General features: G+C 48.1%; 1 protein-coding gene across 1 annotated transcript in view; it reads right to left on the bottom strand.

The window, feature by feature from the left end:
- Positions 1-19,986, bottom strand: part of LOC146829275 (integrator complex subunit 6-like) — a 319,223-nt gene that overhangs the window by 124,928 nt on the left and 174,309 nt on the right. Inside the window, exons 9-11 of the mRNA XM_085607922.1 lie at positions 16,879-17,011; positions 8,440-8,534; positions 397-507 (exon numbers count right to left, since the gene is read on the bottom strand). Coding sequence (XP_085464048.1) covers positions 397-507; positions 8,440-8,534; positions 16,879-17,011 — 339 coding nt within the window. The remainder of the gene's footprint in view (positions 1-396; positions 508-8,439; positions 8,535-16,878; positions 17,012-19,986) is intronic.

Here is a 19,986-nt window from a genome sequence, read left to right as displayed (position 1 = left end):
ACACCCACATATAGAAAAAGCTTTTGAAATAAGTATGAAGTGGCTTGCTGAAATTGTCACAAAAACTGGTGCTCACATGTAAAGATACATACATAAAGACGACAAACTTTAGTTCAAAATACCTAGAAGACCACTACCAAATAGAGGAACACAATCTATGTTAAACATGCTACTACATGCCACAAACACAAGCACTAAATACATTTCAAAATTAACAGCCATATTATTAAAACTCTGGCAAAAACAAAAAATAACATCTTTAAAACCAACCGTACATAACACACTGAAGTATGTTTTTTTTTAAATATATCTTTTTATTAATAAACAAACATTACAGAGCATTATTTACACTGAAGTATGTTTGACAGTTAATTTTAGTGTGAAAGCAAAAATTACCTGCTGGCCGAGTTTCTTCAAGTAGCAAATAACACTGTAGCTAAGTCCACAATCTAGGTGATCTGGTATCAGATTTGGTGCCCCCATCACCCTCAGTGCTTTCTTTAATGGCTAGAAGGAAAGCAAAATATAAAACATTCTGAAAAATAATGCACCTTGACAAGCAAGGTTAAAGCGTGTTTAGATGCCATAAATAGTTTACAAGGAACAAAACTGGAATTGCAAACTTGCTTTTAAACATAAGAGCATTTTATGTCCGTCTGTAACTGTGACATAACAAACAAGTAGAGTCTGATCACTTGTTTGTTCCCAAACCTCAAACATAAGAGACAACCTTTACAGCTGCTTACCAAATGGCAGCTTACCCATACTGATTTTGATCTCTGTATGATTTAACAGGGATTGAGGGGATATGTGGAGTAAAGCTCATAAATATATGGATGCTGTCTAGGGTGTAAAACATCGCCTCCTAGACCAGTTAGAATATCAAAACTAAACTGCAATTTGCAATGGAAATATATAAACATCTACTGGAGAGCTGAAAAAAGACAAGTGGCTAACCCAATGCGAAACAAGAGCTCATCTCATCCAAGGTTGGAAAAATCAGTACCCGAATAAGCTTGTCCTGATCATGGTCTGGAGTCAAAGTCTTCACTTCCTGTCCTCCTTTCAATGAAGATGTTTATCTGTAGAAAATGCCTATGTAGGCAAATCCACGTGCGGTGTCTGTGCTTCTACCAAGGTCTACTTGGAAATGCCACCTGAAGTTACAGAGCTTGCAAACTCAGTTCCCAGATCCCTGTTGGAATATCTGATATATGAAGGTCTTGCCACTTCTCATGTGTAGATTGCGCTCTTTCATGGGTGTACTGATAACTATCTTCAACAGGGCCAACAATCACTGGGAGTGTCCATTATGAATGTAAGCAAATGAGCACATCTTACAAAAATCATGCCTATTTGAACACAAGGAGATCCACCATGCTAGGATTCAGCAGCCTGAATCACTTAGCCAAAAATCACAGATGAGGTCTCCCCATGAAGCTTTCCATTTAAATCCTGCCAGAATATTATGCCACTGACACATTTTTATGAATTGCTTTGATTTTCCCTTCAGAATGGAAGTGCATGTTTACAAGATTTGTTCAAAAAAATCTAGTTTAAATGGGTTTTTTAATGGTTTTGACCAGTAGTCCTGTGCATGAAGGTGGAGGTAATGGTAGATGTGGAGAATTCCCGTTAATAGTGGCATTTCAAAGAGTAGTAGCCTAAGATTTTGCAATTACTTTGTGACAAGTGGATAGGGTAAGCCAATATGACCCAATGAGATGGAAAGTACAAGGCCAAAAAGCAAACAATTTGTTCACTGGATCTCTAGCAGGGAAGCAAAAGAGCACTAAACAGGCGCAACAGTCCAATGAATGATACAGGTATTCATGAGGTAGGAGACAGGCCATTTCTAGAGTGTCATGAAGTAATGATAATTGAATAAATCTTCAATTTGTACCTGAATTGCAAGAGGGTCAGAGCTGTAGAGAGATCAGTAGTTACCTTGCTGTAGATTTTGTTAACATGAATGGAGAAGGCCTGCCTTCTGTTTTTCTCTATACTGCATCTACTTGACTTTGGTCTGGCAATGTCATGGTACTAGGTGTTGTGATGGCCATAGGAGGTGGTTAGTTTCTTGGTCGGGTGTGTTAGGATACTGTTTCTAATGGCCCTGTTGGTGATGTAGCTGGTTGTGAATAAGATGTGCGACTGGAGGGAAAGCCAGTATAGTTCCTTTAGTATTTTAATGATTGTAGGAAAGTTCCCCTTTTTGCATGGTTACCTCCACTTTTTGCCAAACTGTTGATGTACTTTGAGTGTGCCCTGGGTTCCTGCCAACCAGGTACCCAGGGCCTGTGTTCTTTCCCTAAATTGAACTGTTGCAAAACCCAATTGGCAACTCTCTGGTGTCGTACTTTAATATTCGGAACCGCGTAGGGGACAAGGCCCTACCCCTGTCTATCTTGGTATTAGCGAACCGCAAATGGTAAATGCGGCATATACGAGTGCTTTATAGATCGTTCTAGCTATAAACGCACTGTTTACACGTCATTCGGCTTCACTACGCGGGTTCCATTTTGGAAGCAGTGGCCATCTTGTCATTGCCCTCACATAGGCTATGATGGAGTTAATACGGGCCTCACAGTACATGGGCTTTCCCTCTGATTTCTCTGTGACCTGGGCAGCTGGCTCTGCTGCCCCGGGTCAAACCGGTCTCACGAGCTCCCCTTCCTCCGTCCACCTGTGATTAGCATCAGGGCTCGACCCATCATAAAACCCTTCTCATCCTACACAAGCCCCCGGCTAATCTCTTCCACACCTGCTTGTTCCTGCTTTATGACTTGTTTCCCAAAACAGGAGATGCTCATGTTTATTGGGGGGTCTATTTACTTCAAATGTGGGATCTGAACCTTACCGTGTAAATCATTGTGGGCTGGCCGAACTGGAATGTGGGATGGTCATCATGACTCTGCCTTTTCTTTGTAATGTACACTTGCATATTGCCGTATCATAAAACCTAGGAATGTATGCTTGAGGCAGGAAAAAGCGTATTTAAGATGAAGTCCGTTCCTATGATTTTCAGCAGTCTCCTGAGAACATACACGCTGTTGTACTTCTAGGATACCTGTCATTGGTCTGCAGCCAATAAACGATTCTTTGACTTCACCCAGAAGACTCTGTGTTTCTGTAGGTCCGGAACAGGGTGAACCCAGAAGTCATAGGGTGTGTGCCCCTGCACCGCTGGGTCTAAAATACCCAGTACTTCACTGGTTCCATGTAAGTCCCTTGTAAAATGTCCCATAGGTACCAAGGGTACTGTGACTAGGGAAGGCCTCTTAGGGCTGCAGCACTTACTGTGCCACCCTTAGAGGCCCTGTACCTACACACACACACATACTGCCATTGCAGGCTGCACGTTTTGGTGCAGAACAAAGTGAAGAGTCGACATGGCACACATCCCTTCAAACAACTGCCCTGGCATAGGTAAGCCACCCCTCTAGCTGGGTGCACTGTATCAGTAGTGAGGGCATAGGTGCATGAGCCCTGTACCCCTACAGTCTCTAAGCCAATTCTTAGACATTGTAAGTGCAGTAATGCCATTAACAGTATATGGTACTGGGAGTTTGTCATTACGAACGCCACAGCACCATAATGGCTTGGTATCAAACTTCTCAGCACATTAAACCCGCACTGATGCCAGTCTGGGATTTAATGAAAATTGCACTCAGAGGGCATCTTAGAGATGGCCCATGAAAAACTACCTAAGTCTAGTGTCCTGGCTGAGTGGCTGCTCGCCTGCTGCCACCACCAGACATGCTTCTGGACCCCTGGGTCGAGAGCCTGCCAATCTTGGGGCCTGAAACAATGCACATTCAGGCACGAGGTGCCAAGCCTCCTCCCCCCGGACAGGCAGGGTCCACGAAAGGGAAGCGTCAAAGGCTTGCCGCCTTTGTGAGCTACCCCAGCTGCTCCCAGCAACTGGCCCCCACCGGTTCAGACCCCCCCCCTTTGGGCCGGAGAATCGTTGGGAAAACCAAGTTAGGAGGAGAGGTGTGCCCACCTTTGCCAACACCTTTTAGGTTGGGGAGGCAAGGTGAAACACAACTCTCAGTCCCTGCCATCTTGCAGGTGGGGGGAGCGAGCCAACCAGAGTGAGGCTTATGCCCTCCTGCCACTGGAGGGTGGCATAATAGGGGGTGTACCAACCCAAGGAAGGAACCCACACTCAGTACATGACCTGTACCTACCTGTAACGCCCCTATATGTAGTATTTAGGGGCAACCCTGAACCTTGCCTCCTCAGACAAGAAGAGAGAAGAAGTATTGAAGAACCCGTGCTGAATTAAGAAGATGAGGACGCCCACTGACTTGGCCCCAGCCCTACCGGCCTGCCCCACCTCGAATATGCTCCAGTGAAATCCTGGTGTGTTCTGCAGCCAGCAGCCCCCAAGAACCCGGAGGACCTGCCCTGACTTCCCAAACCAATACTTTGTCTCCCGTGAGCACCGGTTTTGCTCAACCACAGACTCTGGCTCCGGCCAAATTCGCAAGTCTGCACCACTCTGCACCTGACGCTCACGGCCCGAGTGGCCCAACACCACGAGGAGGTCTACTCGACCATCCTGACCTGAGATCTGGTGATCTCTGACCTGCCTCAAATCTCCAATCAACGCCTGCAGCCCCTTTCTGGAGAATCCCCGCGACCGGAGCTAGTAAGAAAGATTTGGAGTGTTTGTGATGTATATGTTTTGGCAAGTTGTTTGTGAAAGAGATTGCTTGTGTTAGAAGTATGAGATTAGTGTTTTTACAGTCTAAGTATAAGAATGGGCACGTGGAGTGATGCACTACATGGAAGTCACATGGACCGAATGGTATCGGATAGGGTCTGACCCTATTATGACAAACTAGTGATTCCCTTGTCTTCAAAGTTTGTTTGAGTTTCCTGTCTTCAGGTGCACCCTCAGGGAAGCAGACTGTTTAATAAATGTGTGCAAGGCAACTTACCTTAAAACAGTCCAGTAGGATTATTTTGGAGAAATTAAAAAAATTCTCTGTATTTTGAAATAGGGTGAAAAAGTTGTAATTTTGCATTGCTCACAGGTTCTCCCCTGAGGGCGCTGCTTAATGCAAAATACTAAGAATACTGTCTTTGATCATCAGGGTGATGGCAAGCCTGGGCGTAGTACGCAGAGTTTCGCTATGCGGAACTCCACAAAGTGACATAAAAAACTCTGCGGAGTTACGCAAGTGGCAGAGTGCAGTGCGAATTGCCGTTCGCACTGATCTTCCTGCTGCTCGGGTAGAACTTCTACCCAAGCGGCAGCGCGCGCTCGCCAACTTACCGTTCGCGAGCTCGAAAAAAACTTTGCTGCACTGCGCAAAGTGGAGTTTTCTGCACTCTGCAAACACCGAGGAGCGCGGAGTGCAGAAAACTCCACGAACAGAGCAAAGTTCACCACCCAGGCCTAGTGATGGGATAACCAGGATGCTGCAAATGTAAGAAAGACCAGCAGATTCAGACTGGTAGCAGTCACATGACCACTGTGTTGGGTGGTGCTGAGGCGATGGAGCCTCTAGTGCCACCCCATGGCTCTTTTGATCTGAATGGATGGTAGGGATGGGTTTAGTCGAGGAGATTGGTAGGAGGTTGACTCTGCATGCACATGTATAGATGGAGTTTCTTCTGCTGCTGATTGGCTCTTTTGACCCATCTGGATGGTAGGAAGGACTAACTGTGAGGAGACTGGTTCAATAAGTAAAGCACATGCCTTTGTGTGCAGTACAGTGCAGAGGCTGAAAGGGTCACTGTATGAAACAAACCGCATGTGTTAACACCTCTAGGCATAGTACCCTTTCATATGCTGTAAACGTTGTCATTCAGCACATAGGAGAGGGCATCTAACGTTTTCATGTACTGAGTGTGGATAGCCTGAGAATGCTGCTTGTTCACTCATATCAGAACCGTAAAAAACCATTCCAAATTTTCAGTTGATTGTTCACCTTTCTATTTCTCAAAGTCCCTCCACTACTTTGTTCTGATTACCTACAGAGGTAAACTTTTTGCCATTCATTTTCTAGTTTGCATAAACATTTGAACTAACCATATTTATTATATTACCGAAATATATAAATAAATGGCAAGTGAACTTAAGTGTAGATTACCCAGAAGGGACAAAGGCCCCCCGAAGTAAGCTTGTTATGCATGTTTTTAATGCATAAGTCTGTTCACTGAGTACGCCTAAGAAACCACAGCCAAATATGAGCAAAAATAAATCTCATAACTGTCCTCTATCTACATAAATTCAGCATTCGCCTTAACCTGACGTCTCTACCCCAATAACTTTCCAGGCACCGCGTTCTTATGAAGTGCAGTGCGATTCCTTTGTAACCCGAGTAAGATTATAATTCTGAGAAAACCTTGCAAGAGCAATAATCACAGCAACTGAAGTTTCTCTCCAGAAAGTCACATGGCTGTTTCAACATTCACTTTATTCTGTATATTTAAGGAGCATATTTTCTTTTTCTTACACTGCAGAGTATGTATATGCTTCAGATTTGTAAGGTAAACACTGCTTTTCAAGAGATGTCCTACCAGGAGTTGTGTCATTCAAGCAGAGATAATGACAAACCTTCAAAGGAAGTTCCATGTTTTTACCCTTGAACATGAAACAAAATGTAATGGATAAAGCCTATGCAAAGTTTAAGGCAAATTCCCATGTCTTTCTTCTAGTGTGACCACCTTCCACCAGATCATGTCGAATACGGTTTCCAGTTCTGCACTTTTGTACAGTAGCCTAATCAGTGTTGCAGGTTTCGTTTGCCTCCACTGAACTAATTAGACTAACACACCTGAACTCAATGATTTGAGGGTGAAAAGTCAGAACAGGAGACAGTGTCCATATGACCTGGAGTGTGGTAGCCACCCTATGTTTATGGCATTCTTTCCTGCCAGGTTAAGGATTTTCTTGAACCATCCTTGGGAGATTGTGTTCATTAAGCACCCAAAAAACCATGGTCAGTTACTAAAACATTCATCCTAAAGTTGACATTTTCCTTCCAGACCTATCTCACGACTGTTGCCACATCCATTCTAAAATGTGATCCTGGAGCTTACTTAGATTCTAAAAACAAAGCATCTTCCTTATGTACTCGTCTAGTTTCAGATAAAATAAGGGGAAATGCTTATTTTACAAAAGGTTATTTGGAGAAAGAGTCAAAAGGGTATCTTCTCCAATAATTTAGAATGGGTCTGCTAATAAATCATTCATGTACACAGGGGTAGAGAGGGAGAAGAAAACCCTCAGCACTTCCAACTCCTTCCAAATGACACAAAGTCAATATCACCTTCGACAAACCCATGACATACAAGTACTTACTCCAGCACTACCCCTCAAACAAAAACACATATACACTCTCCACAGTCAAATGGACTGACCGCCAATTCAGTCAGCAGGCATTTAGAGAGAACAATGGCACAGTAGCACACTCCATTAACAGAACATAACAAACCTTCCATTAAAAAAATGCAACATAATATTCAGAAAAGCTGAATCAGATCAGAGCAATTTACCTATACAGAGAATCCAATTATACACAAAGGGTCAGAGGTATGAAGTCATTTAGCACTTCTTAAAGGACCGAATTACCATTTCAGGCTGTTAAGAAATGTTAAATGAGGTTTTCATATGTACAACTAAGCGGTCGCAAATTGTGATTTTTACCCAGTAGAGATCTCAATTTGTGATCTCCTAAACAGGAAAGTGCAAATAGGGATTACCTATTTGCGATTCATATGCACATGTACATAGCATTTCCTAAATGTGAATTGGGAATTTAGGAAATGCAATACCCATCAACTCCAAGTTGATGGTAACCATGTACAATTTAAAAAAACAGAACCCGCAAGATGCTTTTTTTGAAATGCGATAGAGCGCACACATACCCCTAGGGCATCTGTGTGCTCTACATGTGTACCAGTAATTTTGTGGCCCATCACAGGGGGCCTTATGCCCATAGCCATCCTGGTATAGCATTTCCAAAATAGCGATTTCATAATAGGAGATCGCTATTTTAGAAATGCTAAACCGGCCCATGGGAACGAATGGCATGGGATTTCCTATTTGCGATTTCCTATTAGCAAATTGGATATTTCATACATATCATTTTGCGTTTCCTAAATAGTGATTTCTATGGGGTCGCTATTTAGGATATACAAAATTGCATTTTCGTAAGTACATATGGCTCTAAGATACTCACTGCTACCTTTATCAAAAGCCGACAAGGATAAACTGTATGAAAATGTTCACACATATTTCTTGAGCAAAACTATGGACAGGTTCCTTAGTGATCTTTTATTGAACTGGCTTAAACACTCTATAGATTAAGGGTCTATGGAAATTTTTGTTACCAGAAATTTCCACCCATATCAAAATATGTTTAAATACACACAGATCAACAACCTTTATGGCGGATACAAAAATATAGATGTACATACCAATAAAAAGTAAGGAGGTATTGTTTTCAAATAGCAGTCAAACGCACGACGCCACTTAACGTCTGGTTTCAGTTTGTGCACTTTAAACAAATCATCTGAAACAAAATATTTAGACAGAATATAATTATTATTTCTGTTATCAAACAGACTAACATAATGATAGATATGTACTGAAACTAGCAAGCAAAGTGGCAGTGAAAAAAGGGAACAGGCGTATGTAGTAAAATGTTTAGTTTCCTGGAATGCATGTCATGTATTAGGCATATAGTTCAGAGCAAAATATTTTTTTCAATTTCTAGATTGTGTGTATGCAACTACAGTTGGCCTTTGTAGTCTTAACAATAAAATTCCTATTTTGACCAGCATAAAATGTACAGTAGAAAATCATCAAAATAATATGCAGAAGTCTTTGTTCTCGTTATCGATATAGCATAGTAAGTATCAAATTATACAAAAAAACATGTATCCATAATATTTGTTCTCAATGAGTAATTCTCTAACACTTTAAAATTATTTTGAGCCCCGTATTACGATCAACACATGGATGTCGAAAAATGTAAAGACAACTTTACAAACATGTTGGACATCATTCACAAACTGCACTTTGTACTGTGTTTTGTAGTACTACATTAGTACTACAAAACGTACCAGAAAGTGCTATTCACAAACTGTACTTTTGTAGTACATTACACTTTTGAGCAGGTTTACGGGAATTGAGTGTCACAATGTTACTATTGTGTCCTATGCAGAGGACACTCAATTAATAGTCATCTTATCTCAGGAGATAGATGGAACGGGTGTCCAATTTGAAATCTGTTTGGTGGAGGCGGCTAACTGGATGACCAATAGCTGCCTTAAACTAAATGCTAATAAAACGGAGGTTCTCATTGTGGGGAAAACCTCCCTTCATCTGAACATCAGCATGGTGGCCCGATGTAATGGGCTCTACTCCAGTCCCAAAGGAAAAAGTAAAGAACTTAGGAGTTTGGCTGGACCCAGCGCTATCTCTTGAACATCAGATAGCTGCTGTGACAGGTAAATGCTTTAACACCTTGAAAATGCTAAGGAAGATCTTAGAGGTTCTTCCGCTCTCTGCCAGGAAAATCATTTAACAGGCATCAGCTACCTCGCAGCTAGATTACTGCAATGTCCTATATCTAGGGGTCACCAAAGGTAGACTTCAGAAATTACAGAGAGTTCAAAATGCTGGGGCCCACTTAGTGTTAAATCTTTCAAGGCATGTTCCTAAGGGGCCAGCTTTGGCCACTTTGCATTTGTTGCGACTTAGAGAGAGAATTCTATTTAAAGCCATTGGCTTCTGCCGTAGAATCTTTAATGATAGGAGTCAACGATATCTGACCTCTTTGGTGACCTGACACCAATCCTGCCGTAGAATTAAATCTTCAGGCACTAATCTGGCCGTAATCCCACGGGTGAGAAAAGTTAAGTGGGGCGGCCGCTCTTTTGCTTTTCTAGCTGCAAAAGCTAGGAATTCATAGCCTCTTCATCAAAGGATGGAACTGTGAACTGTTGTTCCAAAAGAGGCTTAAAACCTGGTTATTCGGCACTGTTTTAACATAGGCCCTTATCTCCGCTTTCTGCTCTGTGTCTTTTAATAGGGCTGATGTTTTAGTTGGTGATGTCCCTCACTGGCTCTTCAACTTTTAGCGCTGGGACAAGTTGTTAGGCGTACCCATGCACTTTATTAATGGGCTTATTATTATCATTATTATTATTACTGCTTTCGGTATTCACAAACTGCATTTTTATAGTAGCTTACACTTTTGTAGTAAATTCCTACCACCATTATTTTCGGAAGAGTGTTGCAGTACCAGTGGTTGGTCATGTGTAGTGCTGGACTTACTACAAAAGGGCAAGTTGCTACAAACGAGCAGTTTGTGAATACCGAAATATAGTGAACTTACTCAAAAGTGTAAAGTTGGGGCGTGGCCAGGCGCCTTGGGAAATGGCCGCTTGATCCCGGAGCTCCGCCGGGGCCGTTGGTGTTCTTTGAAATCCGGCCATAATCCGCACGGAGGGGAGCGCCCTGAGCTTCCCCCCGGATCCCCTTGATCTGGTGCCCCCAGAGAGCCGCTCGGCGACCGCTGGAAAGAACCGCACCGCCCGGGAGATCGGCCGTGACGGACGGCGGCAGCAGGACGCATCGGCCTTGGAGCTCCGCGACGGCCGAGGGCGAGACTCGAGGCCCCGGCGCGCGGCCTGCTTGGTGACCTGAGCGGAGGGGCGCCGGCGCGGAGGGACGCGGCCGCGTGTGCGGCGATTGATCCGGCGACCAGCAGTAGTGAGGGACACGACACCGCGATCGAGGCTGGTGCGGAGAGGGCGCCATATCCAGCCGCAGGAGCGGGGTGACAGGGCCCGGTCGGGGCTGTTGCCGAGGACTACCCAGCACAGACGCCGGGTGGAGGCTGCTGATTGCGGCCGGGGACGGTTGCCGCCTGGGAGCCGGTGAGTGGGGCGTCGCGGCCGCGCCCAATCGCGATCTACCTGAGTGCGACGAAGGCCTCCTTCCACATTGGCCTTGAGAGAGCCAGGGACACACCGGAGGACGCTGGTACTTACCAGGGGGCCACCATGAGGCCCAAGGGCGGCGCCGCGACTCAGGCCAACAAACTTGACCAGTACACAGTGACCAGGGTGCCGCCCCAGACGGAAGGGGCCACGAAGGAGGCCGCAGGCCCGGCGGAACCGTCCTCGCAGTCCATCATGGCCGCTATTCAAACCCTGGGCACGACGCTCGAAACAAAGATGGACAAAATCACTATTGAAGTGAATCTGCTCCGCGCCGACCTCGGGAAAACCTCGGACCGCTCCAAAGCCAATGAAGTCGATATCAAGGCACTGCAGGACTCGGAGAAGAGGCTCGAGGGTCGGGTAAATGAGCTAGTGCACCAACACCGCCTGATGGCCCTGCGCCTGGACGATCAGGAAGGTAGGGCCCGGAGAAACAATGTCCGCGTCGTTGGTGTGGCGGAGGGGCTTGAAGGGGACTGTATGGAGCTCTTTCTTGAGGACCTGATCCTCAGGCACCTGAAACCCAAACGTCTCTCTAAGTTCTTCACGATCGAGAGGGCACATAGAGCCCCTGTCCCACGACCCAAACCTGGGGCTATGCCACGGACGATCATAGCGAAAATCCTGAACTTTCGCGACCGGGACGCAATCCTCCAGGCGGCGAGACAACAGGGCGATCTACAGTACGAAGGGGCAACGGTCCGATTCTTTCCTGACTTCACGCTCCAGGTCCAGCGGGAGAGGCGCTCCTTCCAGGGGGTCAAGGCGGCGCTGCGAGATCGTGGCATCAAATACATGATGTTCTTTCCCGCCAAACTGAAAATTATTGCTGAAGGCCGCTCCCTCTTCTTCAACTCACCGGAGGCTGTACAGGAATGGCTGGATGCCGGAGAGGCGGCTCAGGGTTCACGGCGCGAAAATGAGCGGTGGCGCAACGCGGGCCCTCCAGCCACAGATCGAGAGTCGGCGGCAGGACGCCCGGAGGGTGGCGAGCTGAGTCAGCGGTCCTGGCGTTCCAGGTCGAACAGTCCCCGTTGGGACTCGCTGGGAGACAGAACGCCGCGTCGAAGCCAAGACACCTGACAACATGAAGGCATCGGACAGTAACGTATAACATATGTGCCCTCACTTTGAGATTAATTGGCCCTGGGGCGCTGTGGTTGCAAGTCCTTTGGGGGCCGGCTCCAGTTCCGTTTGGCACCAGGCCTCGGGGACTGAACGAACTGGAACACCACGGACGGGCGTCCAGGAGGGGCTGGCCCACGAACTTCCCAAGTACAGTTTCCCGGTGGGTTCACCGGGGCAGGGTTGGGCGACAGGCGCTCTGCTAATTGGGGTGGTGGGTAGTTCGGAACCCACGGAGCAGGGGGCAGGGAGGGGGGGGTTTGTTTTTGCAGGAGGGGGTAGGGATGTTGGGGTCAGACACGGGAGGGAGGGGGTGGCTGGACTGGTTAACTGGCCTCGCTGTACATTACTTGTCTTGCCATGTTGGGGGGGGACCCAGGGAGGGGGGGGGAGTTGGGGAGTTGGTACGGTCACACAAATTTTGTCGACACCTATGATGCCGGGGTGGTGGGACTTGGCACCTTTTTGAGACGATACAATGGCTAAGAGATGGGAAAAAAGTTTGAAGATCCTCAGCTGGAATGTCAATGGATTGGGGGATAGACTAAAACGTACTATAGTATTACAATTTCTCAAACGACACCAGCCAGATGTGGTGCTATTGCAAGAAACGCATTTGCTGGGGAATGTTTGTCAGGCCTTAAACAGATATGGCTACGCGCAAGCGGCGCACTCAGGTTTCACCACGGGGTCGAGGGGAGTGGGGGTCCTCTTGCGCCGCTCGCTGCCTCTTCACATAGACCTCGCCAAGACTGATCCGCAGGGGCGCTTCACGGCGGTGTCGGGGCGTTGGGAGGGCCGGACGCTCAATCTACTCTCAGTCTATGTCCCCCCGGGCCTCCAGACCGGGGCCTTTGCAGACCTGGGCGCATTTCTCCTTTCGCTTCCTGAGGGGCAGCTGGTGCTAGGAGGGGACTTTAATGCAGTAGTATCGGGATCGCGCGACAGGCAGCCCCCTAGAGAACTGCCACAGGGGCAGAGGTGGATGGCGGACTTTCTAGAGTCCTTTGGACTTACTGACATATGGCGCATGCTCCACCCCACCGAAAATCAATTTAGTTTTTTCTCTGGGGCACATCACTCCTTCTCGCGGCTTGACCACATCCTTACCCTGCTGCAACATGAGATGGAGGTGCTGGAGGCTGTACTCCTCCCTCGCGGCATCTCTGACCATTCGCCGGTCCTTGCCCACATTGTGTTCGGAAGTAGGCGAGAGGGCTGCATTGCACCAATAAATGCCTGGCACCTGAAACATGAGGTTACTAGGAAACACGTTTCCACCTCCATATCGCGTTACTTCACAGAGAATGAGGGGTCGGTGGACTCCCCGGTCACCCTGTGGGAGGCATTTAAACCCGTGGCGCGAGGGGAGGCGCTGTCGGCCATAGCGGCTCGACGGAGGGACCGAACCCAGCAGGTCATGACATTAGAGGCGCAACTGGAAGAACTGGAAAGGGAGGCATCGGCTAGCGGGGACCGGGAGGTTCGGCACAAGCTGCAGCTTAAGGCTGAGGAATACAGAGCGCTGGCGACCCACGAAGCCCAGGTGGTGATGCGGCACAAAATTGGCAGGATCTATGACCAAGGCGATAAAGCTGGGAAACTCATTGCTTGGCTTGAGCGGAAGCAACGTGCCGGTCGGGTAGTGCCTGAGCTGCGCACTGAAGACGGGAGAGTGATTACGGAGCCGCGGGCGATAGTACAACAGTTTGCTGCTCACTATCAGCAGGTCTATAGGCGGGAATCGGACCGGCCAGAGGAGGACTCTATTGACCTCCTTGTTGACATACGTCTGCCCACTCTCTCGGACGCAGACCGGGGAGCTTTGGATAGCCCTCTCACTGAGGCGGAGCTACAGCGGGCGATTGGGGACCTCCGCCCGGGCAAGGCACTCGGTCCAAACGGAATTCCCATTGAGCTCTACAAGCTCCAGCCAGACGTCATTAGTAAGCACCTTAAATCCATGTTCGACCGTAGCAGGGAAATGGGGCTGCTGCCCCGGGATCAGCGCATAGCGACCATTGTAGCGCTTCCGAAAGAGGGAAAACCTAAAGACTTATGTGCCTCATACAGGCCCATTTCGCTCCTCAACGCTGAGCCCAAAATACTGGCGAAAACGTTGGCCAATAGGCTCAGGCCGGTGCTAGCCTCACTAATACACCCCGACCAATCGGGGTTCATGCCTCGCCGAAACACGGCCCTAAATATCAGGAGACTCCACGGGGTGCTAGGGCAATGTCATAGGCTTCGGGAGGTCTCACTGGATGCCACCATGGCCTTCGACACCTTGGAATGGCCGTATATGTTCGCAGTCTTACGAAAGTTGGGTTTCGGGCCTCGCTTCATCGAGTGGGTGCGCTTATTGTACGCGGAACCCCTGGCGCAGGTGCTGGTAAACAACAAGGTGTCAGAAGTCTTCGCGCTAGCCAGAGGGACTCGACAGGGCTGCCCCCTTTCGCCACTTCTTTTCGCCCTCTCTCTGGAGCCGCTGGCGGCCTGGATAAGACAGGTTGCCACTGTGCAGGGCATAGCATGGGCGGAGGGGTGGGAGGACAAAATATCACTGTATGCTGATGACATACTTCTTTACCTCTCTAAGCCGCGTGGCTCCATGATAGCGGCGCTGGACATACTGGCTAGCTTTGGTCGCAACTCAGGGTTCAGAGTTAACTGGGCTAAATCGCACCTCTACGTCTTGCACGGGGACCCTCCCAGACTCCCTGCCTCCTGTCCTATTCGGGTGGCAAAGGATGGGTTTAAATATCTCGGAGTGTATGTCACCACCAATAAGACCTTGCTGTACGAGCACAACCTCAGACCGCCGCTGCTCCGGCTCCAGAGGGAGGCGAAATCCTGGCAAAACCTCCCACTGTCATTGCTGGGCCGAGCAGCGCTTTTTAAGATGTTATCGCTCCCGCGCTTCCTCTACGCGCTGCAAAACTACCCGGACCTGGTCCCGAACGGCTACTTTCTGGCGATCAAGACCGCGGTACGCACCCTCCTCTGGGCCGGGACGCCGCGTATCTCGCTGGCTAAGCTCACGCTGGGGTGATACGATGGCGGAATAGCTCTCCCCGACATCCGTAAATACTATTGGGCGGCTCACCTGTCCGCGATTAACCAAGGGACCTACGGGGACGGGAACGACCCAGCGTATGGTATGGATAGGTGGTTGCTTCCCGGCGGGAATTATGACATAGCACTCTATTCTAAAAGAGGGGCGCGCGGACTCACCGGTCCGACGCTCCACTCGGTGCAGATATGGCATATCGCACAGAAGAAACTCGGCTGGTCTGGCGTCCTCACGATGGCCACGCCACTCTGGGCCTCCGAAGCACTTGGCAATCTCAGGCGCACCAAGGGGTTCCGTAACTGGGACCTGATTGGCATCTCCCAGATCAAAGACATCTGGGGGCCTACGGGGGTCCGCACTTTCGCCCAAATGAAAGAAGCATACGAGCTGGCAGATACTGAACACTATAGGTACTTGCAGATAAGTCACTCCCTGCAGGCCAATATCCCACCGGAGGCCAAGCTGCCGCCCGCCTCCCCCCTCGAAGATAGGCTGCTGGACGGGCATCTCGCGGAACACGCCATCTCCCTCACCTACAAAAAACTTATCAATAACCCCCCAGATGTGCTTCTCCCCCTAAAAGCAAAATGGGTCGCGGAAGGGTTGGAGATAGATGACGAGGAGTGGCTCTACGCCCTGGCCTCCCCACGGGAAGTCGCGATATCGGCCCGATTGCGGCTCATTCAGCTGAAGATCCTACATAGAGTTTACATCTCTTGCACGAGACTACACATGATGGGGAGGGCGGACACAGCACGCTGCAGGAGGGGTTGTGGGTACACAGGAACGTTTTTCCACATACTGTGGGGCTGCCCGAGATTCAGAGGTACTGGAGAAGAGTGGTGCGGTGTATGGAGGAGGTGTGGGAGGTGGAGATTCGCCCTGAGGCTAAAAGATGCATCCTTAATATATGGGAACCAACCGACCTGCCGCCAAAAGGGAGGCTCTGGGTCACACTTGGCCAAATGGTTGCGAAGAGGAACATAGCTAGGCTCTGGGGAAGCGCTGTTCCGCCAAAACTATCAGATTGGACCAATGATATGGACTGGTGCATGCTGCAGGAAAGAACTGTGTATGTTGCGAGAGGGTGCCCTAGTAAATGGGTTGAGGTATGGACCAAGTGGAACGATTTCAGGGGCGGCATTTGTGAACCACCCGCCATCGCGCAGGAAGAACCCGGAGATGTCTAGTATTCTGCTGGTGCGGCTAGGGTGTTGGGAGGGGGGTGGCGGCTGCAGCCCCGAGCCTTGGACACGGGAGACAAGTGTGGTGTGGACCGGTAGCTAAGGGGAGGGAGGGGGGGGGAGTTTGTTGAGTTTGTTAGTTCGATTGTTTGGCACTGTAATGCAACTTGGGGCACTCTGCCCATAACTTGGTGGACATTCTGAAGGACACTAGATTTGCCACATACTAGCTACACCTTGGTACACCGGTATCCTTCAACGCCGCCGTACCTCCGGGTTGACGGCATATGGGCTGTGTGCTTCGAGACATATGCAAGTTAATTACCGCGGCCGGCCCATAAGGGTTGTAGGCTCTCTGCTGTGTACCTTGGACTCTTAATAAAGGTTTTTGAAAACAAAAAAAAAAAAAAAAGTGTAAAGTTGGTATCTCAGCTGAGATGGGACTACTTAAATTGAAACCACTTGAACATTTCTTTAGTCATGCACCTCAAATTAATAAACCTTGCATCAATTTCCATGTACCTAGCAGAGGCAGCAGCACAGGATAGTTGTAAGGCATCACAAAAAGGTTCACACAGGTTAAAGTAGTGCTTGCTTTTAGATAGCCAAACGGATGTCCAACTTCACTATATTTTCCACTACTGGTCACAAATACCTGAAAAACAAATCAACAAAGGTTGCTTATTCAATTTTGGAAATCTCTCCTATAATTTTTTTTTTTTTTAATGCATGCCCAACATCAGCAAGGTATTAAACGAATGACATTAAGTGATACAAAGGGAGTTCCATCTAGGGAACACTCTTGCAAAATATACGAGATGAATAGTAGTCAGTCCTCTCTGAAACAAGCAGATCTTCAGCAACAGAGGAAATGTGGTTCATAATCCGGGTTTCAATTTCAAACTACCCATGCCACAGTAAAATGGAAAACTCTGCTTCTTCTTTCTTCAACGGCTTTATTTCATTTTGGGAATGCATTGAATGGCTCATGTCATGAACCCTACCGTAAACCTGCAATGCACAGGAGTGGACATAGACCCACAGAGAAATGCTCATGTGCAATGATTCAAACAAATGTGTAATGTACGTATGGGGAACTTTTAATTTCCATTTAACTGTTAGGCTAGATGGAACATTTCTATTCAGATATTTATAAACCAGGTAAAGAATTCTATAGATTCCTGGAACAGGCATTAGACCTATTCTTCAGAACGAGGATATAGAATTCCAACAATTACAACCTGAGATCAAGTATGAGGCTGTTTTGCAGTAGCTAGTGTCTGTAAAATAGATTTGTGGGTAGCCCTTCTTCCAAGCATTACACACCTTTAAATGTCTCTATCCGGAAATATGATCAAATATAGTTAAATAATGTTAGCTCAAGTATGCCTAAAGAGTTCAATCAGTATTTCCCAACAGGTCACTTAATTAATCTGTGATCCTTTGTGAGATTGTTGTCCTGTCAGATTCCTATGAAAACATTTTCAGTCTCAATTATACAGCAACAAATACCAACCCAAAGGTCCCTCAATAGAATCCCCACTTTGTCACATGGACATTATCTGATCCAATCCCAAACTCAGCTATTTTCTGAAAAGGTTCAACATAGTAACTAAAAACACCGGCTCCTACATCTAAAAGTATTCAGTGAACAAAAGTTATACAACAAGTGAAAGTAGAGAAAGACAATCAGGATGTTCAAACAGGAATTGCCATTCTTTTTGAAGGTTCTGGTAAATTGCATTTATTAAGCCTTTAAAAACTCAGAGGCTGCAATATCAAGTTTAGTGGCTAATTCCATCCCTTGCCCAAACCGAACACAGGGATTGCAACTGTGAGTTTTACTTGGAATATTAGTTACTTACTGTACCCTGTAAATATCTCACCCTGGGGTAGTGTGGTAAATGCCTCAACCTTTTCTGATCAACTCAGAATCAACTCGGGATGATGACCTTAGTCTTTGCAAGTAGGAGTTTTATTGCAATTATGTTCCTTTGCTGCAGACAATCAAATATTCTTCACTCTTTCCAGGGGCTCCTGAAAATAGCAATCCCTCACCTAATCCTTTTTAGGTCGAACCTAGAGTCAGCGCGCATGCGCTGCTCAGCGAGGCTTGTTGTAGTGGATTAGGGAATAGAAGCCCCACACACTCTCAGCCCATTGTTGCCATTGGCTTGTGTCATTTCCTTCCTAAATGCTAGCTTCTGATTAGTAAATAGGCTTGTTAGTCCCTCCTTAGTATCGCCTTGTTAGACCTGTCAGCCCTTTGGGTGGTCCCTCCTCATCATTATTTATTTTGTCCCACTTTTGCCTCAAACCCTGTTGGTATTTTTCCTTTTTGGGAACCACCAGACTTTTTCGTGTTGCTGCAGATTCAGGGAGCCATTTTACCTACCCCTGAAACTTCTGTCTGAGGGCCTGGAGCACAAAATGGTGGCCACCTGTGACATCACCAGCATCCACTGGAACCTACCAGCACCTTCCAGAACATTCCAGAACCCTGTGACAGTTGGAGGCGGTTTAGAATGGTGAGAAGCTAAGAGAGAGAGTTGGCAGTTGGAGGGCAGTTGGCACCTGACTGGTGAAGAGTGAGCAGCACAAACTTGAAGGAGGAAGGAGTGAAGCAGCAGGGGTGGAAACTTGTGCCTGGAGTGGGGTCCATAAACCCACCCTTGATACTAGTCCCTACTGACGGAGCCCAGCCTGGAGCCCTGTGTGGGAAGAAGTCAGAAAAACCATCCTAAGGACCTGGACAGCAGGAACAGGCCTTAGAAACAAGAGAACAGCAAGATCCTGACCTGGAAACTGGTTTCCCTGAAGTCCGACGTCGAGTAGCCTAAGACCTGGAGCCCGAGGTGGAGAAGCGGCGCTGACTGGAAAAGCAGACGTCGTACCCGGAGCCGCCAGAGGTCGAGAGAGGGCGCCGTCAGAGGTCGTGAGGAGTACCAGAGGTCGAGGAGGAAGTCACCCGAGGTCGAGTGAGCGGCGTCATCGGAGGAGTGAAGTCCGCCCTCCGGAGTCGTCGGAGACCGAGGTGAAGTGTAACGGAGGTCGGGAGTGAGGATCGCACTCCGGAGTCGCCGGAACCTGTGAGAATCGTGCCGGAGGTCGGGAGTGGAGGTCGCACTCCGGAGTCGCCGGAAACCTAAGGAGAGGAGCACCGGAGGTCGGGAGTGAGGATCGCACTCCGGAGCCGCCGGAAGTCGACATCGAGGCAAGGCCGGCCGACGTCATCGTATCCGAGGTCGCCATCGGACCGGAGCCGCCCGAAGTCGACATCGAGAAAAGACTGCCCGACGCCATCGAATCGGAGGTCGAGATCGAACCGAGGCCGCTGACATCGAGACCGGAGCCGCCTACCGACGTAGTCAAAGAACTGACATTGTGCCGAGGCCGCCGACGTCGATCTGGAACCGCCTCACGGCGTCGACACGACTCCAGCGGCGTCGGAGCATCAGAAAAAGGGCAGTAAGTGGAGTAGAGGGCGCCTAAGGCCCTGTGGAGACCTGAGAGACTGCTCTAAGGTGCCAGGGGTGAACTGGGACTAATCTAGAGAGGTTGTGTGGAGAGAGAGAGCCAGGTCTCTGGTATTTCCCCCCTTTATCTACCTCAGTTTAGGCCTCAGCCTTG

This window comes from Triturus cristatus, chromosome 5_2 (assembly GCF_964204655.1).
Source record: "Triturus cristatus chromosome 5_2, aTriCri1.1, whole genome shotgun sequence".
Lineage (NCBI taxonomy): Eukaryota > Metazoa > Chordata > Amphibia > Caudata > Salamandridae > Triturus > Triturus cristatus.
The sequence above is the reverse complement of the archived record's forward strand: the minus strand, read 5'-3'. Positions and strand labels throughout refer to the sequence as shown.